We start from the raw sequence: 25,647 nt of genomic DNA, 5'->3' as shown, positions 1-25,647 counted from the left end.
CAGGGTAAATATCCAAGAACTTGTATGGTGGGTCCGTGTAGAAACAGCGGGGCTTCACATCGTATACGGAGTACTGCAGAGCAGGACTCGGTGGGTCTAAGGCAACCTCGCACGTCCAACAACCTAGATTTACATAAATGTAGCCATCCTCGTATTGCACAGATGACAGGGGAGAACTCTTTACCAATTGAGACGAATGGCGGCGCAGCAATGATCATTGATTGGTCCAAACCCTCAACTGAGGCTCAGGTGTATTGTCAATACAGGTAATCTAAATGGTTCATCCAATGCTGTAGTTCTGGGCGTTAGGTTCATTGAAATCAAAATCCCACTTGACTTTGGCCTTCCATGCTACTTCCTTGGACCTCGATCTATTTCCCAATAGCTGGGTTTTCTCGAGAAATTATGATGCCTGGTTGAGCAAGAAGCTTCAGGATTTTGCAAACCGAAACATCCTTGACTTATTGAACTGTCCAGACGTGAGCATTGGTCCTGGAGTAATGTCTTTCAGTTCTATGTTGGATGAGTGAATCTGGTCCATTCATATACTGCTTACTCTATTCTGTGCCTTTCTTGTACACGATTCAGTTTTCAGGAACGACATCAAAGTTCTGATTCCAACCGCTTCTCAGGATATTTTCTACCTGAATATCAGTTTCCGACAGTTATGGCTCTACGAGTTCGCTCAAATCAGTGCCCAGATGCGCCTTCCACAGCATATGTCACAGGAGAGCCCATCTCCGGTTCATTCACTTTTCAGCGCATCATCCTCATTGTCGCTTGGGTTTGCTTTGGGATTACCCTATTGCTTTGGCTGGGGCTTGTCATTCCACATCTTCGTCGATACAATATCCCGGACGAACAACGGCAGATTTTCAGAATTATATTGACCCCCTTGATTTTCGCAATTTTTGCAGTGGCTGCGATACACTGTTACTCGGCAGCAAGCTACCTAGCAGCGATCCCAAATCTTTACGAAGCATGGGCTTTGGCGTCACTTTTCCTCCTTTATGTTCACTTTGTCGTCCCAGAAGCCCATACCCGCGAAGAATTCTTTGCTCAAGTTGAGCACAGAAAGCAGAATGGAGAAATTGTCCCGGGCAGGACATTGAAATTGTTCAGGGTTTGTGCACAACCCTGCGTTTGTTCTCGAGTTCTAACCCCTCAGCAGCGACTCTGGAGAACCGTCTTCTTTTACCTTGCCCTTTATACGATCTTGATCATCATTGGAGAGATTCTGGAAGCCACAAAAGCTGCCTGTAGTACTTCCAAGAAACCGAGAGTTGGTCACATCATCGTAAGACTCCACGCTGGTAACTGCTCGTGCTGCTCGAAAACATGGTTTGACTCTCTTAAACAGATCCAAGTCCTTGAGCTCGGAGGTACCATATATGTCATTCTCGCCATCATCAAGTTTCAAAGAAGGTTCAAGGAATACATGCCTGATCGAAAAGCGCTGCCAAAATTGATTACCTTCAAACTATTTGTGCTGGTAACCACGCTCCAACGTGTGAGTCTCTAATCCCTTCCCCTAATTATTGCCTTTCGAGGCTCAACATGCATTCACAGTTCGTCTTCAACATCCTCAAGAGTCAAGTCCAAGGATCCTCTAAAGTCACGTATCGAGACATCACAGTTGGCATTCCAGCTCTTCTTACTTGCATTGAGGCTGTGCTGTTTACGGCATCTTACTATTTGACATTTCATGCTAAGGAGTACCGAGATCATAGAGTGGAAACAAGATCGATCTCTGGCATGTTTGGGGCATTACTACATGCATTGAACCCGATGGATTTAATACGTGGAATCGGCTACGCCCTAACTTTCAGGCATCAACCTGCGAAGAGCTCCATATGAGCCATGTCGCTGGGTCTCAAGCCATGTATGCTCGGTTTCGAGCGTTGAACGCCTTTCCGTGTCTAGTACTAGGCATTTCGCAGCACAAATACACTGAAAACAGAGCTTCTGCATTGATGTGACAGTTTCTGTGAAGTTGCCACTTCAGCTGAGCGCCATCCGGGGATTTACGAAGCAGTAACTTTCCATCCCTAGTCTTTTCTCGGGAGCCAACAAGCGAAAGGTAAAACCCACTGAACTTTCGGGACACCTCGAATGGACTTCCTAATATTATCATGTTACGATTACCTTCAAATCATATGAATAAAACCAGAGATTACTACTGGCTCAGCCTCAGTCTTGCTTGGCTCTCAAGCAACACCCATATTACCCTAGTCAAAGACGTCGCTGGCGACTCTTGCTTGCATTGCTGCCTGGAAGAGTTTCTCCAGCTCATCCTTCCTCTCCCCGACGCCACCATTTTCTTTCTTGCGAACGTCTAGAGCGATCTTTTTTGCCGCTTCGCGTATGCCTTCCGCAAACCTTCTGGTTCCACATACGTAGACTCGTGCGCCGCTCCTCCAAAGCTTCAATATTTCGTCACCGTCGTGGATCATACGATCTGGAACGTGAGCACAACCTTCGGATGCGTTACTCTCCTTGCTGAACGCGTATTTGACTGTAGCCACTCCACTGGCAACCCAGGAGTCTACCTCCTCGGCATAGAGTCTGTCGCCAGTTTGACTTCGGCACCCAAGGAAGAGAAGTGCTGGAGCCAGTGGACGATTTGGATTTGCTAGCAGCTGAATTGACCGCTCCTGCAGGAAACCACGGAAAGGAGCGAGGCCAGTCCCAGCCGCAAACATCAGCAATGGAGTCTGTTCGGCGTCGGCGGGAAGTCGGAATGTCTTCTTCGCTGTTGGTCGAACACTGACTGAAATCATGTCACCGTCCTGGAGATTGCGGAGGTAGTTTCCAGTCACACCCTCGAAGCGATGAGCTGGGTCAGAGAATGAACGTGTGTCAATCACCCCATACGTGATTGAGCATCTGTTTGGATTCTCAAGAGGTGAAGAGGAGATCGAATATTGACGAACTTGAAGGGGTGGTAGAAACCCAAGGAACTGCCCAAAAGGAATTTTGATCGAGGATCGCTGGAACAGTATGTCGAGGGGACTTGTTCGCTTCTTAGTGATCTCAAGCTCAAACAGGTTGTTGTCATCCACAAGTTTGTCGAGGAAGGCTTTGTCTTCCTCGGACGATGTGTAGCCTGAGAAAGTCTTCAATATCTGGACGATCGTCAGTATGGCTTTAAACAGGGGAGCTGATTGAGACCTACTCGTTTAGTTGCTGGTTGAGACAACTCGACGTAGCTGCGAAGAATGTCAAACACAGATATTGGAGTATTGACTGGGATAGTCGACGGTCCCATCGTTGTGAGAGTGGCAACAGCATCCCAAGGCAGTCCAAATCGAGCCATCACGCGTTTGACGCTCTTTTCTGAGTTTTGAGGCAAGATCGCCAGGTAGTCCCCGCATTGATATACTGCGTCTGATGGAAGCTCAATATCCATGTGACATTTGACTGGTTCACCTTCTTTGGTAAGGACATAGTTAGCCTTGACGATAGCCAGGCTGACGTCGTAACGCAAATTGGTTGCGCGAGCATTCGTGGAGATCTCAATATCCATGCTACTGCTCAACGGTTCCGCGGAGGAATCTGGGGAAAGACTTTTCCATAGCGAATTATCAAGCCAATCCTCGAAATCTCCGTACATATCTCCTTTCGCGGCGTCTGCAGAACCAAAAGGTGCTATCTTCTGGGCACCCAGATCTGTCATTAGCCCGTCCACGAGCTTTGGGATGCGATGAAAGGTTTGGCTCCAATCCCCTAGTAGGCGGTCAGCGAGCTCATTCATCTTGGCGGGGTATAGGAATTGTACTCACGGTGACCGCATCCAAAGACCGTATACTGAACCTTGTCCATACTACCTGGGCCACTTTCCTTCAACCATTGGCAGAAGCGAGTGGCATTGTCGGGAGGTTCTCCTTCATAAGAAGATGTAATGATGACCACGGGGGTATTCTTGGGCAGGGAATTTGTGGCACTGTCGAGATCGCGGACTTCGGCGACAAAGCCACGAGATGTCGCATCGGAAGCAAGTCGCTGAGCGAAAGCCTGGCAAGTACCAGTGTTGGATCCATAGAGGACGGTCATTGGCGCTTTTGATGGGGATGAAGCACCATTTGCCGTCGTGCCCTCCTCGCTTCCCTTCTGCACCTTTCCATTGGTCCCATCACTGTGAAGGAGACGATCAAGCTGAGTGCTGTCCATTTGTCGACGGGGGCTGACTCGAATGTATAGATCGTCCGGTTTGATAGTCAGGGCTTGCTTGATATTGAGAACATAGTGAGGGTTGTCAAACTTGACGTCAAATGCTTGCAGTACCATTGCGAGAACAAGCAAAGACTCTTGCCAGGCGAAGGGTCGACCAATGCATGCCCTCTTGCCATTGCCAAATGGCTAGGAAAGTCAGCACCTAGGGCTCAATAGCGAGTAAATCTGTGGACTCACCTTCCAACATCCTGGATATTGTGTACTGACTCGATCGAAGTTCTCGTCCAGCATTCGCTCAGGATCAAAGTCTTCGGCCGTCTCTCCCCATACCTTCGGATCTCGTTGAGCCTTTGTCATCAGGGCAACAATTTGATCGCTGGGATCGATCTTGTATTTCCCCCCCAATAGCACGTGCTCATGCGCTAGTGCAGGATTGACCGACTTCTGTAAGACTGGGACAGTAGGGCTAAGTCGAATAGTCTCGCGTAGAACAGCAGTAAGATACGTGAGTTTATTTATGTCCTTGATCTCGATCGCACGTTGACCTATAACTTTGTCGACTTCCTCTTGGGCCTTCAGATAAGTACCTGGATTGAGAAGCAAATACATCAGGGCAAACGACAATAGACCAGAGGTTGTCTCATGCCCTGCTGCAGTCAGTATTTCGTTTCTTGTGTGCATATGTTGAAGTTTGACCTACCGGCGATGAGAAAGGTTGTCATCTGTTCAACAATCAATTCCTCACGCATATTCTGCCCAGTCTTGGGATCTTTTCCGTAGATCATGGTGTTCAGGACATCTTTCTTGTCGACAGGGTTGTCTCGGCGACCCTGAATGATGGCTCTGCCGGTGTCTCGCAAGACTTTTCGAGCCTGTTCAAACTCGGCATTCTTTCTCCACATGAGCTTCTGGACGAATTCTGGCCGGCTTCCTTTGGCGGTGTTATACTCGAAAACAGTGTTCATGGCCTCGACAAAAGGATGCATCGCATCTTGGTAAAATGAGTTGAAACGATAGCCCATTGTGCAGAGAGCGATGGTGTCAAGCGTCAGTCTGGTGAAGTCCTCTGTGGCAAGGATTCTATGTTCTGGCCCTTTCCTTGCCCATGACAGGATCATTTGACTGGCAATATCCTTCATGTCAGTGAACATGTCTTGCACTGACAAGGGTGCAAAAGAGGGCATGAGGATCCTGTGTCCTTGTTCCCAATCAGGATCTTCATTTCTGGCTGCGAATAGTCCTTTGGGCCCCGGGCTGTCTGCTATTGATGCAGGTGGAATTTTGACAAAGCGCTTCTCGTTTGTGAGTTCCTCCACAAGATCTGCAGAACTGCAAATAATGCGGCGTTGGCCTTTCATGTCGATCTGGTAGATAGGCCCGTAGACATCGGCCATTCGTTCAATTGCCCTAAGGGGCATATCTCGATCTTCCCAGACATCGAGCAAATTACCGACAAGGGGAAGAGCGCGTGGTCCTGGAATTGGTTCAGTCATGGTCACCCACAAGAGGTGCGTTGGTTTGATTAGATGAACTTCACGATGGTGACCTTAGTCAAATGGACAATCAGAGGGGCTAATTGACGACTTCATATAAAGGACCTACGCTGAAATCTATGGAGTGCATTTGCAGAGTCTCACAGTCCACCGCCTTCCACTATTTCCATTAGAACCAGTATTGACTTCGATATAATGACAATGACGCAGCCAGGGTCATCAGACTGCCCTCAGCCACTATTGGCCGTTACGGACGGAGAGCATTGGAAGTCTACCCGAGAGAGACCCCCGGATTTTCAGGTATACCTTGGATAATTTACTCAGAAGCTGATAAACGGGGCGGGTCTACGATCGTTTTTCGTTTAGACTTGTTGGTCAGAGTTCGAACTGGCTACCGAGCCTAAGCTTGAACATAGTCTCAAGGGACCATTTGTTGTTACCAGCTTCGTACGTATTTTTCAACATGTGTTTTGGTCTATGCGCTTAAATTGTTTCGTGAATACGAGGTCTACAGCCCGATTAGCCGGTTGCGCAGGCACGGTAGGCTTGTTAGAACTACTTTTGAGTTCCCAAGAGTTTACGCACAAGCCCTTCGATCTGCATTGCCTCGTATCTGGTGCCAAAGCTTTGCACCATCTCCCGTGGCACGTGCTTTTCAGCTACTCCTTGAGGAATTTGCCTTCTGCACTTCTCAACTTGCATTTTCAGCTTGATCGCCACTTCGCGATATTGAATGAATGAAGTCGCACCTGCGTGATATTCATTGTTAATTATGCACTTCATTACCTATGCATAATTATGTTCTCCCTGGCGACTTCTCGTGGAGCTGAGTTAACAGAGCCCCCTTGATTGTTCGCTGTAGAGCTTCTTCTCATATGGATAATTGCGGTAGATTTGCCACCAACCTCCTCCACAGGTCGTCCTTCTATTCACCATGTGGCGCATGCGTTGTCGTAAGCTCTGGAAACACATTTGGACTAAGTACCGTATCAATACCCAAGTCAGACTTTGCAATAGCGGGAATTTCTATCTGAGGCATGCACGGAGGTCTCATCCTACCAAAGGACATGGATTACCAGCCCTGACGTTGGCATTTGTCCCAAATACCGGACCTGCAATTACCATGCGTTCTTTTTTCTACCGAGCCCCTTTCGTCTCATTTTCTTTGTTCCTCTTGAAATCCGGGCAACAGGCGGATTTCTACCTATATTCGATGGTTCCTTCAGATGACGGGTATCCTTGCCCCGGCTATCTCTTTATGGAGCAACATTGATCCGGACATCTAGCTAGGACGCATCTTTTGCTACGCTCTCGGGAAGTGGGTGTATACTCTCTGAGAAGTGCGATATGCATAGACATCAGTGTTGTGTCCTACTGTTGCAATGCTAAACATACTTATGCTACGGTGCATGATTGACTCTTGTGCAGGACAATTCCGACTGCATGGGCACTGGTGCAAGGAGGCATCAGCACCAGCTCAATGACACTTTCAGCGGTGCAGTAGATATGACATTAGGAATAGAATTCTGCATGCATCCCTTGTGCGAGTGATAGTGGCTGTGTCAACGGTCACGGTGGAAAGTAACTGGACATACCAGCCATCACACAATAGCAGCAAAAGACGTCAAGTCAGGATCTTATCTTTGGATTCTATGTAATTGTAACAAGACAGCTACAGCATCATCAGTCATAGAGTGAGAAACAACTCTGTGGCATGTAAACAGACACTTTCATACACCGTGAAGACTCCGCATTCTGATGGATTCGCTCTGATGCTCACAATTTGATGTTGATGAAAACATGGAATGCTCCAACTTCGACTCAGGGCTCGGTCTACCAATCCAACCCTCCTTCTTTCGACTGACACGACAAGCTTGAGCAAAGTTCGACATCCTCATTGCTCGTTACGGCACCGCTTGGTAGTTGCTGCCTGGCGGGCCAAATTTCTCGTCCAGCTGCCTTCTCCCGATCAAAGTGCTCTCTAATAACGGTACGATTGACTTTCTGGAAATAAAGTGGGCCTTTCTCTAGCCTGGGGTGCATCTCACCGTTGACGAAGATTTCAGCGTTAAGATTTCTTTGGGCTAGCTCGCAGAGAACCTTGTCCTCGCTGACGACTTTGTTGTACAAATCAGCGATGAGGCGGAATTGCTCCTCCGTTGAATCCTTATTTCGGAAAATCTGATAGTGCATTGATGATTTCTTAGGACCGTGGGGCAGGAATCGTTGGAGCATGATAAAGTGTGGCCTAGCGAGACTATGAGCGATTTTTCTTCTTCAGGAAATGACAATAACTCACAAGACAGAGATGGACACGTTGGGGAAGAAGTATGTGCTGGCGATTGCTAGCCCAAGGCGCTTCTGCTCCTCTGTAGGCACCGACTGGTGCTTAATCCAGCCAAATTCACCCTCCACATCATGGGTCTCGATATCGGCAAGAGTAGGAATGTCTGGGTGTGAGGTTGGGCAATGATAACATTCATTGAAGTTGTCGGCCAAGATCTTCCAATTATAATCGCCATCACGCTGGTACTCGTGATCAAGGACGTAGTTGTCGAAGTTGAACTGTTTGTATCTCTCCTGGGTGTCGATACCTAGAAAGTCTTCCTCCCACGGGACTTCTGGGGTAGCCTTGCTATCCAGATTCACCCAAACAAACCCACTAGCATCGACGCGAACATGGATTGGAAATAGACCATTCTGTGTTTTATCAAAGTCTTCGAGCTCGTCGTACTTTGGCGCTTTGGCAAGCTTTCCATCAAGGCCGTACGACCAACCATGATATTTACAGGCAAAGATCCTTGCAGTGCCTGTCTTCTCCTGGACAACGGGGAAAGCTCGATGGCGACACACATTATGGAAGCCACTGATTCCCCCTTGGCGATTGAGGCATAAGACAAATTCAAATCCCGCGATTTCAAATTTAATCCATGAGCCGGGCTCTGTGAATCTGAGTTTATGAGTGATGAGCATCCACCGTTTCGAAAAGATCGCCCTCCTCTCAAGCTCATACATCTCCTGCGAGGTATACCAGCTTGACGGCAGTGCTCGGACTGGTTTGGGGCCTTCGGCAGCAGGCGTTTGGCCCTTGAAGCCAAGATAGTTTAATACACCCATCGTGGTAGTGTTTTAATAGGCGCGCTGAGGCTGAGAGGAAATGGAATGATAGGTTTAAATCCAAAAACTTTGCTTGTGAATCAGACCGATTATGTATTTATGATTGCAATTGAGTAAGGCTTGTCAAATGGAAGTATGTTATATGTCACACGAAGGAGAGCAGACTCATCTGTTGTGTTGGGAGAGAAGTATAATCTACATAGGTGTTATTTGTATGTTGATGATAGCGATGCCATACCTACAGTAGATGTAGTATAGTTAGGCGTGGTCGCGTGGCATATGGACTTTTGAGACAGATTGAGAAGTCGGACCAGAAGCTGGTGGCGGGCCGTTGGACGAAATCGCCAATTCGAGTAAAGCCAGGGATCAGCAGGTGATTGGCGGATAAAGCGATCTCTGATACCGAAATAGTGAGATAGACTAGTCAGATCTCACCTGGGCTTGGAACCCTCGTCGAAGTTTGGGGGATGACAAGCCGCAGGAGTAGACGACAGTAATGCCAAAAATTAAATCCATGATTGGACAGTATGCCAACTTGGTTATCTTGGACTCTGAGGTTTCGAGCAATGCTAGCTCGTTTCATGATGGCTCTTGACCGTCATCCTATTAGCTGCAGCTTTCACAAGTCGTCACATGGTTCGTAGACGTGTGCACACGTCTGTCCGGGCTCAATGCAGGCCCTGTGAAGTGATGCAGCAACCTGCTCTCCTTCCTCCTGACGCGGACTCTTCAAGAATCGACGATGTGATGGTGGTTGAGACACGCCAGCTGTCCACTATTCCTGTGCGATTTCGTCATACAATTTGTTTGATATCAATGACGATTATCCCAAGCTCGTTATCAGATCTCGTCTACTATGAAAGCGCCATGACCCAGATATGAGATGATCCTCCTGGGTCTTGGTGAGGGCTATCAGTAAGAAGTGAAGTCGAGGGATCGGGAAATGACCAATGAAAAAGCATATTAAGCATGGGATTAAATTTCCCTATACGGCTAGACGTCATCGCAGAGTGGGATCTGATTGGATTTCCGTCAATCCCAATCGAGCCAAAATTCAACAGTTGTGCTCGGTAGTGTGTCATCTCAGACAGATGTGTTGACTGCGATGACAGTCCTAGAACCATTGAAGGTCGAGACCTTTTAGTCAGGAAGCAATATCTGGGTGCCCTCGCCTTCATTCTTGCCTACGCATGCTTGTCCTCAACCTCAGACTCTAGTCCCGTGATGTCTTTAAGTATGCCTGACGGCAGCCTTTCGATCAGTGCATATCGTATCTCTCCAACCACATTAGCCACTGCACCATCGAGGTATTGGGCTTGACTCCCCCCCCCCCCCCCCCCCCCCCCCCCCCGCGAGTCGATCAAGATAGCGCAATCTTCACGCTGATTACTGGTGCCCGACGAGGGACTTCGCGTTCTTCCATTACTAAAACATGGTGCTTACCAACCTACGGTGCAGCCAGCCCAACTATCTCCTTTGATCACTGGACGGATCACGCAGATGACCACTTCCGAGATCACGTTCCAATCGTGTTGTAAGTCACATAAATAGTGCAATCTACTTGACAAGCAGTACAGCCGAGTGTGGTGTCACGGGACGACTTTGCAGTCCATGTACTGTTCTGCGCACCACACTCAGAGAACGTGGAGCAGAGGATGAGGCAAGAATACATACCAGCTGCAATTGAGAGCCTTCTACGTTGTTGCGGTGGTTCTGCCACAGTGGTTCTGGTGGGTAAGCTTTTCTGGGCCGAGGGGCCGCCCCCGTGAAGCAAAGACCAATACTCGGCACTTTTCCTTTTACCGAGCTTCGAGTCTTTAGAGGGCCCCTCGGACCTGGAAACTTACCCGCGGCCCAGAACTCGGCTTGCTGCTTGACTCAGATTTAGTTGACTCCTCAGAAGCAGCAGTATCATACAACCATGTCGGAAACAAATTATGAGATTGAAACTCTCTGGAGCAACTGTCTTGGAGAACTGAAGCTCACTTTCTCATCTGTTGCATTGGAGTCATGGTGTCCAACAAAGGGCTAATTTTTAAGAACCCGCCTACCAATTATCCGATCCCTGGGCAGGATATTGCAGTTGAGTCTCGCGACTTCGATATCGAACAAAAGCTCGATGAAGGGGCGGTCATCACCAAGAACTGCTATTTGTCCTTTGATCCATACCAGAGGGTATTGTTGAAGCCGTCCAATGACACGAGTTATAATGCTGCTTTTCCCCTTGGCCAGCCCTTTGGCGGAAGAGGGATAGGCCAGATTGTGAAATCGAATAATCCGTCCTTCAAGATTGGTGATCTCATTCGACACATTCTTCCGATCGAAGAGTACACGTTGCATGATGGGGCATCTTTATCAGGGGCCGAGAAATTATCCGACATGGAAGGAATTGAATTGCCTGTGCTGCTTGGGGCTTTGGATGGCACTGGTTTGACGGCATACAGCTCATACTATGACATTGGCCAGCCGAAGAAAGGTGAGACGATCTTGATCTCAGGGGCTGGAGGTGCTGTGGGACAGATTGTGGGACAACTTGCGAAAAGAGGCGGACTCAAAGTCTATGCAAGTGTTGGAAGTGACGATAAATTGAAATTCCTTGTTGATCAACTTGGTTTCGATGGTGGATTCAATTACAAGAATGAAAATCCTCTTGAAGCCATCAAAAGGCTCGCACCTGATGGACTTGACATCTACTATGATAATGTTGGGGGTGAACAGCTCGATGCTGCTCTAGTCAACATGAAATTATTTGGGCGCATTGGTAAGTCAAGAGTTCCTCCTATCCAAGCATGGTCCACAAGCTGAACATGTCGAAAGTCGCTTGTGGCATGATTTCTACATATAACCAATCACCGGGAGAAAAGTATCGAATTGCCAATCTGATTGAGGTAATATTCCGCCGGTTGACGATGCGTGGGTTTCAAGTACTCGATGCCGAGATGGGAGGAAAGTACGCCAAAGAGCATCAGGAGAACTTCAAGAAATGGATCCGCGACGGATCGCTAAAACCCACAACTGCCTTGACAGACGGCATTGACCGTGCTGCTGAGGGGTTTGTTGGCATGTTAAAGGGGCAGAATAACGGAAAGGCAGTTCTCAAGATCGCCGAGCCGGACTTGTAGCATTTCTCGACTTTCTGGGGCACAATCTCAAGTATGATCAAAAAACACGGGTCCATCCAACGACAAGGAAGAAGGTGATTGCGTGCCAAACCTGGATCGGTCGAAACAGCAGCGCCGAGTTGCTTAGTACCACCCAAACATGACGACATGCTTATAAAGAGTGGTAATTGACAGTGCCACTGTCCTGTGGGTAATCTTCTTATTCAATGCCACGGATATTAGGAGCCGTAATTACAGGAGACTCAAGCCTGATGCCCCATTCGAGAGTCACTGAAGCACGCTTCAAGTGAGGAACTCGGAGCCGGGGAATCCCAGCCGGAGATCTATGCCAAGACTTCCACTTGCCAAGAGTTATCAACTTCCGAATTGGGAAGAGGCCACACGTGCCTTCAAGAGTCAGATACTCCGATTTCACGAGAACATACACAGATACAGCATATTGACCATCCCTAATCAGTCTTCCACGTTGACATAGTACCTAATTGAGCATAATTTGAACGGATGTAATCAAATGGTCGAGTCAAAAGGGCCATATTCCCGGATCAGGCTCCAGACCAGCCGATGGATAGCGCCGCTGAGATTCGGAGTCGGTCAAATACCAGCCGTGTTGGGTTCCCTACAGCCAATCACCATCTCTGTTGGTCAACGACCCTCTCTCCTCCATGAAGAGTGCACGTCCACCCTGAGTCGGTCTACCAGAGCCGTCAGCCGTGTATGACTGGAGCAGTAAGGACAGTCCTCAATCACTGAGGCTCGCTGGTAATTTCGAACAACTTAGCTGCGTAGAGTGACCGTTTCCAGAGAATGAGTATCTCGGAGGACAAGATGTTAAGCATTGTGAGGAATATAAAGTCCTAGGCCTCCTACAAGGGCACAACGAAAAGCCAAATTCTATCCTACCACAACCGAGACAATTCAGGCTAATCCTCCGCGTCCATTCAGATCCTCTGCTCCTCGTATCCTCTAGCCGCACAACATGGTTGGAATTCGCATCTTCGCCACGATCGCCTTTTTCGGCAGCACGATGGCTCATTTTGGTCCTCGGCCGCCAGTGAGGAATCCTGGCTGTGGTGATGTAGATGTCTTTTTCACGTTTGTCCACTCTCCCCTGTGCTGTCCTTGACTTATGCTGAACTTCCTTCCAGGGGGTTGCCTCCATTCCACCCTCTAGTCATTGAACAAGGCTTCGACCCGAACATGGTTAACAATGCCCTGAGGCGCGATGCCGCCGAAATCGTGGAAGCTGGATATAACCTTAGAGGCGAGTCTCGAAAGAGGGGCTAACATAAAGCAACCTCCGCTGATGTATACCTCACAACAGTTGTCCTTGCGGGTCCAGAACAAGATGTGGGCATCTATGCCGATCGATTGCGTGGAAGGAATTGGCAAGGCACCGGGGTTGGTTATGGAGTTCGAGGTGCTCGCTTGCCGGACCTCACAGTCCGCCTCGAAGGTCCGTATCATCCTGAAGACTTACTTCAACGTTCAGAATCATCTGCTCATTTGTCCATCTACAGACATCATCCAGACATATCGCGACAAAGCACCACGAGCCAAAATCGTCTTCAACACCGCACCAGACAATGCCTTGCAAGCAATCCAGAGGCGATTTCCACTTTCCAGCAACTGCACTGGCCATCCAGGAACCGATCTTGTAAGTGCCTGCTCAAGCAACCACAATGCCACTCCACTGACACGGAAATAATCAGGGTTTCGAGATTTACTGCGACAGCTGTGCATCATAGGCGACTGGTCACAGCCCGTCCTATGCCTTTGTAGTAATTTCATCATTAGAACCGAGCTCCTTGACGCCGTTCAGCTTAATCCCGAGAACATTAAAGTGTGTATCCAAGAAGTTTAATAAGAGCATCCAAGTTATTAATTTTCGTCTGGGCTGGTCGCCATCATAGATGACAAAGTTGGCTGCTGGGACTGCAGAGATGGCACTGGTGCATAGTAGAAGTTGTGCAACCAACTCAACCTTCGACTGCTTTGATGCCGACGTCATCTACACTCAGTGAAGCTTTGTTGAATGCATCCGAGGATGGAAGCTCAATGTGAATATCCCTGGCGACTGCAATGCTGAGTTTTCCCTGGCCACCGGACACTTCCAGGACATGCCCACCTTCTCGCCGATCGGCGCTGACGAAGTGCATGTGTTCACCAGCCACAAAGAAGCCCTGCCAAATCTCGGGGGAGCGAAAGCCAACGATTGTTCCTTCTATACTTTCGTACGGCTGGACGTGCTGGTTCTTGCCAACGTCCGCCAGCGGCTGGCCCTCGTATTCTTGGCCCTTAACCGTCCGGCATATGAGAGACTGGAAGTGGCCATCAAAGCGAAAGACCAGGAACAAATTGGATGAGTATTCCGGGAACTGTTCAAGCAGCTCGTAGATGGAGTCTTTCGATTTCAGTGACACTTCACATGTGCTTTGGGGGACAAAATTGGTTGCCACTGCGTAAGGGATCAAGTCGGTGTTGTCTGCTACCCTCGTTTGACCGCCGTCGAGCAATTGATAGACCTTGCCATCGAGCATCAGAAGCTCTCCTTTCATCTGTGCGAATGTGCCGATTCCTTGATTGCCCTTGGCTAGAAGCTGCTCGACCGAGATGCCCGAGTCAGAAACTCCCGCCATCAAGGCATTAACGAGGGAGAACTGGTAGATCTGATTGTCACCCATGGTGTATCACGGGACTTGACCTGAATGATGACAATATTCTACCCAATTGTGCAGAGTACTATATCTAGATAAAGGAAAACAGGGACATAAAAATTATCCCTCAACATTGACTGGTGATGAGATCATTGAAGTGTTGAAGTGATGCAAGCTCACACCTGAAAAATCACGTGCGGATGCACCCGGAAGAGAGAAGCCTTTAGGCGCCTCCAATTGGTGATAAGCAATGCCGCCAGGGCCCGTTGAGTCAGATAGGACCCGCTTATCTAAGTAGCAAGCAAGTATCACCCTGCTGGCCCGGGCTTCGTGATGACGATGAAATTGAGTTTGTGGCCTTTCACATGTGGCTCCCAACGTCCTTGATGGAAGCTTCGGAGCTGTTTCTCGGTTGCTCAAACCTTGCAACTTCTCGCGCAGCGACTCCTTCGTTCCATCCATGATCATCGCGCGACAAAGGCAGAGAAAGTACATCGAAAGATCGATTCCATGGCGGACGACAGTGTAGCGCAGATCATAGTCAACAGCCTGTACAGTGCGGGGGTCAGGATCGTGTTTGGCATCCCCGGGGCCAAAGTCGATGCGATTTTCGACTGTCTACTCGACCACCCCGAGATCAGATTGATCGTATGTCGACATGAACAAAATGCTGCCATGATGGCAGCGGCTGTTGGACGCATCAGCGGCATCCCTGGAGTGTGCGTAGCTACCTCAGGACCCGGGGCCTCCAACTTGGCCACAGGCCTTGTCACGGCGACAACCGAGGGAGATCCAGTGGTGGCGATTATCGGTTCTGTCCCTAGACTGATGAACACCAAACGGACACATCAGTCGATGAGAGCGTTGGAGATCTTGGGTCCGACTTCCAAAAGCGCCGTTGGCATCGACGTCGAAGACCAAGCCGCCGAAGTTGTCCTGTCCGCATTCCGAACTGCCAGCACCTCACCCAAGGGTGCGTCTGTGGTTTCGATACCTGCAGATATCGCTAAGGGCAGGTCCAAGTTCTTGCAATTCCCCAGTCACGCCTTTTCAGCGCCGCGATATGGGCTTGCTCACCAAGACTTGCTGAATGAAGCTGTAAAACTCATCGAGGCCGCCAAATTCCCTGTTCTCTTCTTGGGCATGCGATCGTCGTCTCCACAAGTGGTTGGTGCCGTCAGGAAACTCCTCACCTCCCACCCTCTGATCACGGTGGAGACATTTCAGGCTGCAGGTGCTGTTAGTAAAAAGCTGGCTTATCTTTTCCATGGAAGAGTGGGTTTGTTCCGGAACCAAGTTGGGGACAAGGCACTCGCAAAATCAGACCTTGTCCTCGCTGTGGGCTATGATCCAGTCGAGTACGATGCTAATTTGTGGAATCCAACCGCCGCACGAAAGATCATCCATCTAGATTACGCATCATCTGACGTTGGAGCATACTACCATCCATTGTTGGAGCTTCTTGGCTCTATCAAAGAGAACTTGCTTTATTTGACAGAAAACCTGAAACAGGTAATTGATGTTACCAGAAGCGAAACAGCCCAAGATCTGTCCGACCAGTTCCTGCAATGGCAGAAACTCCCACAAATCACACGAACCAGTGGGCTCGTCCATCCGCTACACTTCATCTCACAACTGCAAAAGGCAATCTCCGAGAATACGACCGTTGCAGTCGATGTGGGTACGGTGTACATTTACATGATGCGCTTCTTCTTTGCATACCAACCACGTAAACTACTATGTTCCGATGGCCAACAGACCCTCGGAGTGGCTCTACCTTGGGCAATCGCAGCATCTCTGATACAAGAGCCTCCGTGTTCGTCAAAGGTGGTGTCGATGAGCGGCGATGGCGGGTTCATGTTCTCTTCACAGGAGCTTTCGACGGCTGTTCAACAGGGTTGCAACATCACCCATTTCATATGGAATGATAGCTCTTACAACATGGTCCAGTTCCAAGAGGAGCTCAAGTATGGACGCAGCAGTGGTGTCAAGCTCGGAGGTGTGGACTTTGTGAAGTTCGCCGAAAGCTTTGGCGCCAGAGGTTTCAGAATGTCTGATGAATCAGAAGTTGAGGAAGTGATGGCTCAAGCACTCGCTTATCAGGGCGTGTCTTTGGTCGACGTCAATATCGATTACAGCAACAACAAAGAACTGGCAGGTCACGTCATTGACAGCGAGTTCAACTGAGCGAGGACGAGAGACGAGTTGGAAACCTCTCATACCGTTGAGCAAATAGTATAGCATCACCGATCCACCATATAACTGATCTTGCAGTATTGCCGGAGAGGTCAGTCTCCTCACCTCATCTAAAGCCAGGTTCTAGGGCGATTTGAGAGCTTGTAGCTCCCCATCGTAGTGAACCTTGAACGTGCACGGAAAGACAAAGTACGAGCCATGATCCTCTCTCATGTAAACGTAGAACCCACCAGGGCGAGGAACCTGTATCAGTTAGATGCATGATCTTTCCTCCAACTTTGATGGGACTGACCTTTTTTAATTGCCCTTGAGGACCGGGTGCTCTACGAAGGTTCTTCAGCCTTCCCATCGTCCTCAACATTGCTGTTAGGGCAACAATGCTGGCCTCCTTGCCCAGGCATGTATGCTCGCCAACACCGTAGTGAATGTACGAATCCAATGGCCGATCCAAGCGGACTCGGTCTGGGTCTGGAAACACGTCCGGATCACGAGCAGCGCCAACGAAACTGCAGAAAACCTTGTCTCCCGGCTCAACTTGGACTTGTCGTGCGTTATCGGTGAATACATGGCTGGTTTGACTGAGTCGGTAGCTTCCGAATGTGCCGTTGAGGCGAATTGCTTCGTTAACATAGCGCTGCAATATCATTTCGGACTCCTCGCTGTTGTCCAGAGCCAACTGTTGGATATGGGGGAGGTGAGATAAGCCGTCACCAAGGTAGTAATCCATGATCTGTGTAAAGACTTGAGACTGATTGGGCACCATGGCTACAGCTGTTGGCATGATCTGACTGAAAGCCATCTCATGTGCTGTCATGTCGTTCTCGCTCAATCGCCGAATCATGTGAATACCGTACTCTGAGAGTGGTGTGTCATTGTCTCTGAAAGAATCCAAAAATCTCGACGCAAACCTAGTGGCAATCACAGATTTGACATTTGCTTCGATCAAGTTGCCGAGTGTAGTCGCAAGATGTCTGGCAACTTGGCGAAGTGGGAATGATTTTGAAGGATCAAAGTCGAAGAAGATGGCGGTGAAAATAACACTCATTGCCATCCACAGCTCATGCTCAGTGAAGATACCTTTGGGGTTATCCACCGTCTTTAGTGGTAGCGAAAACATGTTTGCTGCAAAATGAACATGGGCAAGGTTACCTACGTCTCGAGTCATGTCAACTTGTCGAATTCCTGCGACTGTACAACTTTTCTCTCGAAGTAATCGGAGCGTCGTCTGTTCATAGAAAGCTCTGACATGAGTATGCCAGGCGTCACGGTAGATCAGCTTGTGCATGATCTCCTTTTGTTTTCTATGAAACACCGAGTCGCCGCCAAGGCAAAAGTTCTCGCCTGCCGGACCCATGACGAAGCCTAACCCATCATTCCACATGACTTTGAAATCTTGAGGTCTTTGCAGAATATATTTTGCATTTTCGTATGTGGTGAGATTGATTCTTGTTCGTTGTTCGACAGGGGGAGTCCAGTCGTACTCATCATATCGCCCCAGAGTTCTCATGATCTTTGCGTTCTCAGATGGTATGGTCATTGGATCTGAACAGATTAGTGATTCTAGAGTCAAGAAATGACGGTTTCGGATACTTGATACAACGTACAATGAGCATAGATACTGTTCGGCGCGAAATGATTCGGTAAAGTACGCAGCAGCAGCTTGTAGAACACGCAACCTTGGTTGACATTCAAATCATACAATACCTCGTTGTATCCCCAGGCCGTCAGGTTTCGCGGTGAAAAGTCGGTCGTGTAGTGCCTATCTCCACGGACCAGAGACACTGCATCTGACAATATGACACGGGATATGGTATGAGTAGGACAGATGCCTACACCAGGGACCATGGGGTCTTTATGATCTTCGACTGCCAATCCTGGGTAGAGTTCGATGAAATCGGGGTGTTCGTATAGATTTTTCAGTTGCTGCACCACGTAAGGGTCCCTGTTGACCTCCTCGAACGAGTCATACGTCTTTAAGCCGAAGAATTTGCGGTACTCATTGAGACTGCAGACGTTCCAAGAACGGGCTTGCATGATTCCAAGAATTGTCGTGGCTCTCAGCGCTTTGGGGGTGTTTCGTGCCCCAAATGCCCCTGCAACCTGTTCAATGCCAGTAATCATGACCTTAGCAAGGTCGGAATCATTGAATTTTCCGTCAGCATTGCGGTTCAGGTTTGCAAATGGTCTTTGCTGAGGGTCTTTTGGTAAATCATGTTCATACTTGCCCAGAACGACCATCAACTCCGATAGAGAAACATCTGACGCGGGTTTTCCACACAGTTCTGAAAATATTTGCTCGGTCCAAGCCTCGTCCTGTTTCCCAATGCATGAATGCCACCGGTAGGAGAGACTGAACTCTGCGCTGACCTGATTTCCAAGTCCTTTAGGAGTGCCATCATGGGCAAAGGTCTTGGGTTTGTCAAGTCTGGGGTCTAGTGTCCACGTGCTGTTTGTGCGGTTGAGGTTGACAATTGTACGAAGATAGTCGTAGAGGGTGATGTTGATATAGAGCCCGCATGTGATCAGACGGCCAGTCTGAAACAAGTCATTATCATATTTTTGCCATTCCTTGTCTCTAGCTCCGTCTGACAGATTTCCAGACGGCTTGGAAAATCGCCCATTCTCGTTGATGAGTGTCAATTGCTCGACCACATAATTGTGGAAGCGATTCAGCATGATCAACATGACGCCGCAAGATGGGGGAAATGCAAGTAGTCGCTCTTCGGCAAAGCAATCCGGCTTGATTTTACCATCTTGAAATGTTCTCATCTCATTCTGATCTTCTTGGGTGTCGCCATATAATATCGACAGGTCAAGATAACTAGAGGTCTTGCTGATACTGTAGTCACGGTGATCCGTCTGGAACAGGTCTTGTGGTGGGTCAGCATTTCTTGTGGCAACTGCCATCGGCCGTAGTACATACCATGAATAATGAGTGACGCCCAGTTGAAGAAAATGCTAGAGACGTTGTTTGGATGTGGCTTGAACTCTTGTCGTGCCATAAGAGAATCAAAGAGCAATCCTGGGTCAGGAAGTGCCCCAGGCTGAATTGTTTTAGGTACCACCGGCCGCGCATATGGAGTGTTAGCGGCACCGAGTCTTGGGAACAGGTATGAGTTATTAGATCCGTCGGCAGAACGATATTTGAATTCGTCACCCAAATATGACATCGGTGGGTGTTGGAGTGAGTTCCATAATTCATCCAAGAACAGACTCGTCAACTCAACCCGGTGTGCTGAGCGGCTCGGCAGTCCAGCAACGAGCTGAATCACCTGTAAGAGCATACAATCAGTTCTGAAAGTCTTCACGCCAGAGCCTAAGCCAGATGTACCTCTTCCATATGCATTTTTCGGTCATCTTGGGGCATTCCTGATGCCTTGTCGCCCATGATGTGTTTCACAGTTTTGATGTCTCTCATTTTCATAGCTTTAAGATCTCCCAAAACTCCAGTACTGGACTCTCGGCTAATGTACTGACCATCTCCAGTCTGTGTTGGAAGAGGTCGCCTTGAGGCGTGGATCAATTGGGCGAATTTCTCGAAGGTGTTTTCAGCATCTTTGCGTGTTGCCGTAGAAGAACTCTGTCCTGCGCTATTGCTGGAATTTGCTCTGTTGGGCTTTTGGAGCACCAAACCTGTATCTGGGCTGCCGCGTGCCCTTTGGTCAGGGGCCAGACTTTCACCCCGCTGATGTCCAATATTGTTCTCATCGATCGGTGTCATGCCTGCGTCGTTCAACTGCGTCTGCCTCGTGGCAGAGCTAGGAGATCCATTTGTGCTTTGGCGGTCTTCGACGGGCACCTTTTCATGCTTCCTCCCAAGGCGAGACGAAAGACTTCGAAGGAGCGGCATGGTACTGGAGATGGCTGGTGATCATGAGGCCAGGGTGAAGAAGCAATGGATGCAGTTGTGAGTGATAAAGAGTCCGATGTAAATCCACAACTATGTTAGACGGCGAAAGGAATAGGAGATTGCAAAGAGAATCGGATTGGCAGGGAGCTCACCCTGAAAGTTGATTCGTCTCCACGAGGTGACAAGATCGTTCCGGCCAAGTCGAGGTCCTGTGTACCATCTGTTAAGCTGTGTGAGACATTGTGGTTGATCAAGAGATTCCTCTGCAGATGTATAGTCGAGTTAGGGGCAAGATTTGTTTACACGTCTAGGTGCATGACACTTTGTGGCTTGCCAAATGGCTGTACCGATGAGGGCGATTGACTGGTCAGTAGATTACAAGACCCACATATCAGGACAAAAGATGATGAAGGTCTCCGAGTATCTGCTGCAGCCAGCGTGTTGTGTTCAGCCCCTTGCCTCAAAGGTCACACAACAGCAGCTCAACGAGGCCAAAGCAGTACGTCCACGTGGGACTGGCCACACTTATCAATGATGCCGCATCCAAGATGTAACGACAGCGCAACTGGCTGCTCTTGAACGTTGTGTGGCAAAAAGAATTAGTTCATTCCTCGTTGTTCGAATGTGCCTTATCAACATGGGCGGTGAGAGGAATGCAGAACATCGAAGTTCACTTTGACTCTGATTCTTTGGGCCATCATGCACCCCTCCGAGAGATGGGTTGCACACAAGTCGAGCATCGTGCCACTTTTATCAGCGAGTTTTGTTGACACAGCAATGAAGTGGGAGTTAAACTTCGGCGTCGTGTCAAGAATGGTGACACAGGATATCCAGGAAAGGACCATGCTGGTACGGTCGGAGGTAGTTGTTCTGATGATTATAGCACAGAACAAAGACCATAGTCGGAGAGCAGAGCACTCGCTGGGACATCAATTCCGCCTGTCCCTTTATCCTCAATACCGAAACCGATGAAGACCTGGTCATCTATGTACCCGTGATATTTCTGGCCGTGAGTTTTCCAGGCGATGGATGTGGTGTACATCATCTCCGTCTGGTTCCACGGCTGTGCATGGCCTGATGCACTCCCTTTGAGGTTTGGGTTCCTGGCCTCTCCCTGCTTTGCCCGTCCATGGTACCACAATGGTTTCCGAGAGATGGCAAAAATGTGGAACGGAGCAGTGCGGTGGAAAAGCACAGGGTATGGTTCATACACGCTGTGAAAAGCGTAAAAGGTTTTGTGTTGGATAATGGTCAGGATGAAAGTGTTGGAGTCGTCGGGCTCGCACGAAGGATCAGATCTTGCACACAGTGTAATTGAAAGCGAATTAGTCGCTTGGTGGATAGACTCCAGGTGTGGTGCAATACTTGGGAGATACTCTGCCACACATTTGTTGTCGTTTTGCAGAGCCAATGGCGCAAGATCTGGTCCGACTGACCCGTCAGAGTGCAGACGGGCAAACGCTCGAGTTGGTGCCATATCGTGATGGACGTATATGTCTCCATTCTTGTCCCAGAAGACGAAAAAATTCTTTTCGAGTGCATTGAAAGGTGCTGGCCTCTGAAGCTCTGTGCCGAATTTAAAGTCTATGTCCCCCATAGATGGACCTTCCCAGTCCATAAGCATTCTGAAGTCTTGAATCCATTGTCCAAAACATGTGTACCCAGAATTTGAGCCGTAGACCAAGTATGGGCGTCGTGGCCCATAGAATGCCCTAGCATCGTGAGGGCCGACATTTAGACTCATCAAAGCAAAGGGGCCCTCACAGTTGTCCCCGTCGGTTGCAGCGACAGGGAGATTGGTAGGAGTATCGATGCAACTGAGGATGCCTTTGCGGTTGAACTTTGCATTGCAAACAATTTCAGCAAACCAAACCGAGTTCTCGCTCGTGTGCTTGGACTTTTGAGCCGTGATTATCCAGACGTCTTTGGAGACTGGATGCGGAATAATGCTTGGATTCAACGCTTCCTCACCTCCGAATGAGATTTCGAAATATCTGCCCTTCTTGTTTGACGCCGAGAAGAGTTCGATGTGAGATTCTGGTACGCCTGGTTTCTCATTGCTGAACGGCTTATCGTCGATTGGGGACCGATGAGGCCAGAGACCACTTGACTGCAAGCGATGCGGCAGCTTTATCCAGCCTCCTGCCAGCACCACGGAAATAGTCACGAAGACTAAGACAATCGAAATCAAGAGCGTTAGGCGCTTTTTCTGTGTGACGAGCATTTTGTGCAAGATCGGGGAAGTCAAATCATCGGTATTCAGGATGCCTGAACTTTTGGGTGAAAGCCGGTGCAAGAGAGGAATTTCCTTAAAAAAGGGAAGAAGAGTATGTCTCCAGGACATAATCCAGAACGAGAAAGAGGTGGCGATGTCAAGCATGCAGATAGAGTGGAGAAGCAGGTTTGCAGAGAGGCTGGTGAGAGAATCCTTGCTTAGTCTCCTCGTTGATGAGTACTATCACCTGGATACCTAATGAACACGGGTGCATGGATTTCCGCTTGCAAAACCGAGGCAGAGCTCTCCCCGGGCAGCGATCTACGAGGTATTTACCATCACCTGTTATATGGAGTAGGTTTAAATTCTAGCTATTCATTATGCCCTTAGGCTGCCTACAACCTACGTGGCTCAGTTGTGATTTCGTCTATACTGCTAGCCCGTGATGGGACCGGCATTAATGTTTGTTAGTATCATCTAATTTCCATTTCTCCGTTATTCGTCATGCTTTATTTGGCGCAGACAGCATCTTTCCATACAGCCACTGCGATAGTTTGACGCTGGGTTCGTCGAACAAGGTGGTGGCCACCTCAGCCGTCCAGAGCGTGACAGGTAGAATTATCAAGTGAGGAAGGAGAAAGCTGACCTCCAATCCTAGTGGGCCTGCTTTTGTGATGGGAAACAGGTTGATCCAGCTGGGCATGCTCACAGCATGGCCCTCTCGAGACCATCCCACAGCACAGTATATTCTGTCCCCAAGAATCCATAGTACTGGCCCATGCACCAAGTAGAATGCGAAGGAGATTCGCCCAAGGTACTGGTTGAAGGGCAGCTCAAAGAAAGATTTAAGCCATGTAATATGCCCAGCTGAAGCGACAAGAAACATTGCTGCCCAGAACAAGTAGAACCACTTGTAGTCAAAGACTGCTTGAGGCTTCAAGTAGGACAGATAGTGCCATCCTGGCGAATCTCTCAAGTCTTGAACATCTGCCGTGTTGGAGGGGATGCCTCCCAGATAGAGAGATATGGCAAACAGTGTATAAAAGATGATGGTTTTATAGGGCTTCAAGCGACCGGCGGCTTTGGGTAAATCGCCGTGTGCCGCCAACAGCTCGAGATCGCAGAGGAACATTCCTCCAACAAATGTCGCACAGAACCAGCCATCTGCGATATACATAAAGTATATGATGAGAACGACCTCACAGCCTAGGCGAGCGTTGCGTTTAAAGCGCGACATGGCCATCAAGGTCGTATAAATTGTGAGAGAGCCTTTGAACTCGACGGGGATAGACCAGGCGTGATAATTGTATGTAAGCCACATTTCGCCGCCTGTGCGCCAGGCGAAGGTGAAGTTCTTGAGCTCGCAATACCACCACCACAGTTCATCGCGGAAGGAGTTCTTGGGTTCCATCTCGACTCGATACTTGAAGAAGTGCCATGATGCCATATAGAGAAAAGTCGTGCATATGACTGGGATGTTTAGGCGCATCCATCGCCTGAAAAGCGCAGAGGAGATGTTGTCGCCAAGGGTGAGGAGGTCGCCCGACTGGATTAGAGCCAGAGGCTTCGTCGATAGAACATAGCCTGAAAGGACGAAGAAGACAACCACAGCAAAGTGGCCACCAGTGAAGAAGAGACGGATGAATGGCAGACACGCTAGATAATGCTGGCCTTTGTAGCCAAAAGCATTTTGCAGGATCGCTGCACCGTTGAGACACTCGTGGGCCCATAGTTGATGGTGAAGCCAGTAGACAAGGAGAGCAGCAAAGCCACGAAGGCCATCCAAGTAGGCAGTGCGCCTCACATTGCCGTTTGATTTCGGCTTTGTCAAGAAGGCAGGGCGAACATAATTGTTACAGGATCTCGCGAGACGAACTATTTGGGGGGTGTTTGCATCTGGATTCTTGGGTTTCCATTGATGCTGGCCCAGTAGTCCTTCGCGCTGCTTAGCCATTGTGAGGAAGAGCCATAATATTCGGAAACTGCAAGGAAGTCTGTCAAGTGCTAGAATATATCATCCTGAGAGGGTCGCTCTTCCGGCGTAGGCAAGGTCCCAGCCTGTTCCTAAGACGTCCGATCTTTGACGACTTTGACTCAAATAGCCGATTTCTCTGCATAAATGTGGACAGGGACTAGGTTGCTGAAGCTCCAGTGAGGAGCTCCTAGTCCAGAGCACCTCATCCGATTATCACATGGGGTATGAAGAGGTTGGGTCCGAGGTATGGCGAATGCAAGGTGTGATGTCAGTCGCAGGGGAAGAAGCAAGGTGGAAAAGGAAAATCTCGATCCGTCCGAAGCGATATCACATGGACAGACAAGAATCTGACCTCAGGATAGCAAGGATATGTGTGTAACCGCCGAGCCGCCGCGGGACGCCACTTGATAGACTCGTGCCTTGGGTCTCACATTGTCGCTTCCAGCCATCCCAGAAGCGGTGTTCGACGGTGGATCGCTTCGAAGCGAACGTGCAGGTTTTGTCAATGCCATCTAGGACTTTGCACAAACCGTCAAGTCGTGACAAGCGTTATAGCGAATAAATGCCCTTGCGTGCCAGGGCAGTAGTTCATCCGAGTTCGGACACGACCGATATCGGAAGTGGATCGGTGATACGGTGCGATTCGATAGGATGCCAGCTAGAACAAGCATCATGGGTGCGCAGGCACAGGCGACTTATCGTAGACCAAGATACTCGTAGGTCGATCATTCCATGGTCTAGATGTTAGAACACATTGCCTGCGACCCACGATCTTGACAATGCCTCGTCAATGTGGGACCTGAATTAAACTCGTCGACTTTGAATTTGTAGTGGGGCTCCCAAATGGTGAGA

General features: G+C 49.0%; 11 protein-coding genes across 11 annotated transcripts; 5 read left to right on the top strand and 6 right to left on the bottom strand.

Annotated features, from left to right (window-relative positions):
• Positions 1-667: 667 nt before the first annotated feature.
• On the top strand, positions 668-1,857 carry PV10_06196 (uncharacterized protein; the record flags this gene model as incomplete). Its single annotated transcript, XM_016370963.1, has 4 exons — positions 668-1,123; positions 1,172-1,297; positions 1,361-1,510; positions 1,570-1,857. The coding sequence occupies 4 exons, from the start codon at positions 668-670 to the stop codon at positions 1,855-1,857; spliced, it is 1,020 nt and encodes a 339-aa protein (XP_016223256.1).
• Positions 1,858-2,099: 242 nt separating this feature from the next.
• PV10_06195 (uncharacterized protein) lies at positions 2,100-5,730 on the bottom strand. Its single transcript, XM_016370962.1, has 5 exons — positions 4,874-5,730; positions 4,411-4,820; positions 3,783-4,359; positions 3,176-3,726; positions 2,100-3,125 (listed from the first exon to the last, which is right to left on the bottom strand). Exons 1-5 carry the CDS (start codon positions 5,664-5,666, stop codon positions 2,229-2,231), a joined length of 3,228 nt encoding a protein of 1,075 aa, XP_016223255.1. The 5' UTR covers positions 5,667-5,730; the 3' UTR covers positions 2,100-2,228.
• A 1,565-nt stretch (positions 5,731-7,295) lies between these two features.
• PV10_06194 (uncharacterized protein) lies at positions 7,296-8,972 on the bottom strand. Its single transcript, XM_016370961.1, has 2 exons — positions 7,966-8,972; positions 7,296-7,914 (listed from the first exon to the last, which is right to left on the bottom strand). The coding sequence occupies exons 1-2, from the start codon at positions 8,781-8,783 to the stop codon at positions 7,500-7,502; spliced, it is 1,233 nt and encodes a 410-aa protein (XP_016223254.1). The 5' UTR covers positions 8,784-8,972; the 3' UTR covers positions 7,296-7,499.
• Positions 8,973-10,142: 1,170 nt separating this feature from the next.
• PV10_06193 (uncharacterized protein) lies at positions 10,143-12,251 on the top strand. The gene is made up of 2 exons (XM_016370960.1): positions 10,143-11,544; positions 11,601-12,251. Exons 1-2 carry the CDS (start codon positions 10,794-10,796, stop codon positions 11,903-11,905), a joined length of 1,056 nt encoding a protein of 351 aa, XP_016223253.1. The 5' UTR covers positions 10,143-10,793; the 3' UTR covers positions 11,906-12,251.
• Positions 12,252-12,718: 467 nt separating this feature from the next.
• On the bottom strand, positions 12,719-14,680 carry PV10_06190 (alpha-acetolactate decarboxylase). The gene has a single exon (XM_016370957.1). The coding sequence runs from the start codon at positions 14,584-14,586 to the stop codon at positions 13,882-13,884; it is 705 nt and encodes a 234-aa protein (XP_016223250.1). The 5' UTR covers positions 14,587-14,680; the 3' UTR covers positions 12,719-13,881.
• Positions 12,882-13,189, top strand: PV10_06192 (uncharacterized protein; the record flags this gene model as incomplete). Its single annotated transcript, XM_016370959.1, has 2 exons — positions 12,882-12,997; positions 13,051-13,189. The coding sequence occupies 2 exons, from the start codon at positions 12,882-12,884 to the stop codon at positions 13,187-13,189; spliced, it is 255 nt and encodes an 84-aa protein (XP_016223252.1).
• Positions 13,251-13,650, top strand: PV10_06191 (uncharacterized protein; the record flags this gene model as incomplete). The annotated part of the gene is made up of 2 exons (XM_016370958.1): positions 13,251-13,559; positions 13,615-13,650. 2 exons carry the CDS (start codon positions 13,251-13,253, stop codon positions 13,648-13,650), a joined length of 345 nt encoding a protein of 114 aa, XP_016223251.1.
• Positions 14,681-14,958: 278 nt separating the features above from the next.
• On the top strand, positions 14,959-17,037 carry PV10_06189 (acetolactate synthase, catabolic). The gene has a single exon (XM_016370956.1). It carries the CDS (start codon positions 15,070-15,072, stop codon positions 16,744-16,746), a length of 1,677 nt encoding a protein of 558 aa, XP_016223249.1. The 5' UTR covers positions 14,959-15,069; the 3' UTR covers positions 16,747-17,037.
• On the bottom strand, positions 16,879-20,605 carry PV10_06188 (uncharacterized protein; the record flags this gene model as incomplete). The annotated part of the gene is made up of 5 exons (XM_016370955.1): positions 16,879-16,998; positions 17,048-18,297; positions 18,360-19,625; positions 19,679-20,027; positions 20,087-20,605. The coding sequence occupies 5 exons, from the start codon at positions 20,603-20,605 to the stop codon at positions 16,879-16,881; spliced, it is 3,504 nt and encodes a 1,167-aa protein (XP_016223248.1).
• Positions 20,606-21,482: 877 nt separating this feature from the next.
• On the bottom strand, positions 21,483-22,829 carry PV10_06187 (uncharacterized protein; the record flags this gene model as incomplete). Its single annotated transcript, XM_016370954.1, has 1 exon — positions 21,483-22,829. One exon carries the CDS (start codon positions 22,827-22,829, stop codon positions 21,483-21,485), a length of 1,347 nt encoding a protein of 448 aa, XP_016223247.1.
• Positions 22,830-23,175: 346 nt separating this feature from the next.
• Positions 23,176-24,930, bottom strand: PV10_06186 (uncharacterized protein). Its single transcript, XM_016370953.1, has one exon. It carries the CDS (start codon positions 24,772-24,774, stop codon positions 23,323-23,325), a length of 1,452 nt encoding a protein of 483 aa, XP_016223246.1. The 5' UTR covers positions 24,775-24,930; the 3' UTR covers positions 23,176-23,322.
• Between the last annotated feature and the right edge of the window lie 717 nt (positions 24,931-25,647).

Source organism: Exophiala mesophila, assembly GCF_000836275.1.
Source record: "Exophiala mesophila strain CBS 40295 unplaced genomic scaffold supercont1.4, whole genome shotgun sequence".
Taxonomy (NCBI): Eukaryota; Fungi; Ascomycota; class Eurotiomycetes; order Chaetothyriales; family Herpotrichiellaceae; genus Exophiala; species Exophiala mesophila.
Note: the sequence above shows the minus strand (reverse complement) of the source record. Positions and strands in the feature narration are given on the sequence as shown.

What these genes read in the sequence shown, in the direction of transcription:
- PV10_06189 (XM_016370956.1), top strand. Translation starts at nt 15,070, where the DNA reads ATGGCGGACGACAGTGTAGCGCAGATCATAGTCAACAGCCTGTACAGT.
- PV10_06190 (XM_016370957.1), bottom strand. Translation starts at nt 14,586, where the DNA reads ATGGGTGACAATCAGATCTACCAGTTCTCCCTCGTTAATGCCTTGATG.
- PV10_06193 (XM_016370960.1), top strand. Translation starts at nt 10,794, where the DNA reads ATGGTGTCCAACAAAGGGCTAATTTTTAAGAACCCGCCTACCAATTAT. An exon ending in GAAATTATTTGGGCGCATTG is followed by an intron (nt 11,545 to 11,600) that starts GTAAGTCAAGAG and finishes ACATGTCGAAAG; the next exon opens with TCGCTTGTGGCATGATTTCT.
- PV10_06186 (XM_016370953.1), bottom strand. Translation starts at nt 24,774, where the DNA reads ATGGCTAAGCAGCGCGAAGGACTACTGGGCCAGCATCAATGGAAACCC.
- PV10_06195 (XM_016370962.1), bottom strand. Translation starts at nt 5,666, where the DNA reads ATGACTGAACCAATTCCAGGACCACGCGCTCTTCCCCTTGTCGGTAAT. An exon ending in GACAACCTTTCTCATCGCCG is followed by an intron (nt 4,821 to 4,873) that starts GTAGGTCAAACT and finishes TGACTGCAGCAG; the next exon opens with GGCATGAGACAACCTCTGGT. An exon ending in CTCAACCAGCAACTAAACGA is followed by an intron (nt 3,126 to 3,175) that starts GTAGGTCTCAAT and finishes ACGATCGTCCAG; the next exon opens with ATATTGAAGACTTTCTCAGG.
- PV10_06194 (XM_016370961.1), bottom strand. Translation starts at nt 8,783, where the DNA reads ATGGGTGTATTAAACTATCTTGGCTTCAAGGGCCAAACGCCTGCTGCC. An exon ending in AACGTGTCCATCTCTGTCTT is followed by an intron (nt 7,915 to 7,965) that starts GTGAGTTATTGT and finishes TAGTCTCGCTAG; the next exon opens with GCCACACTTTATCATGCTCC.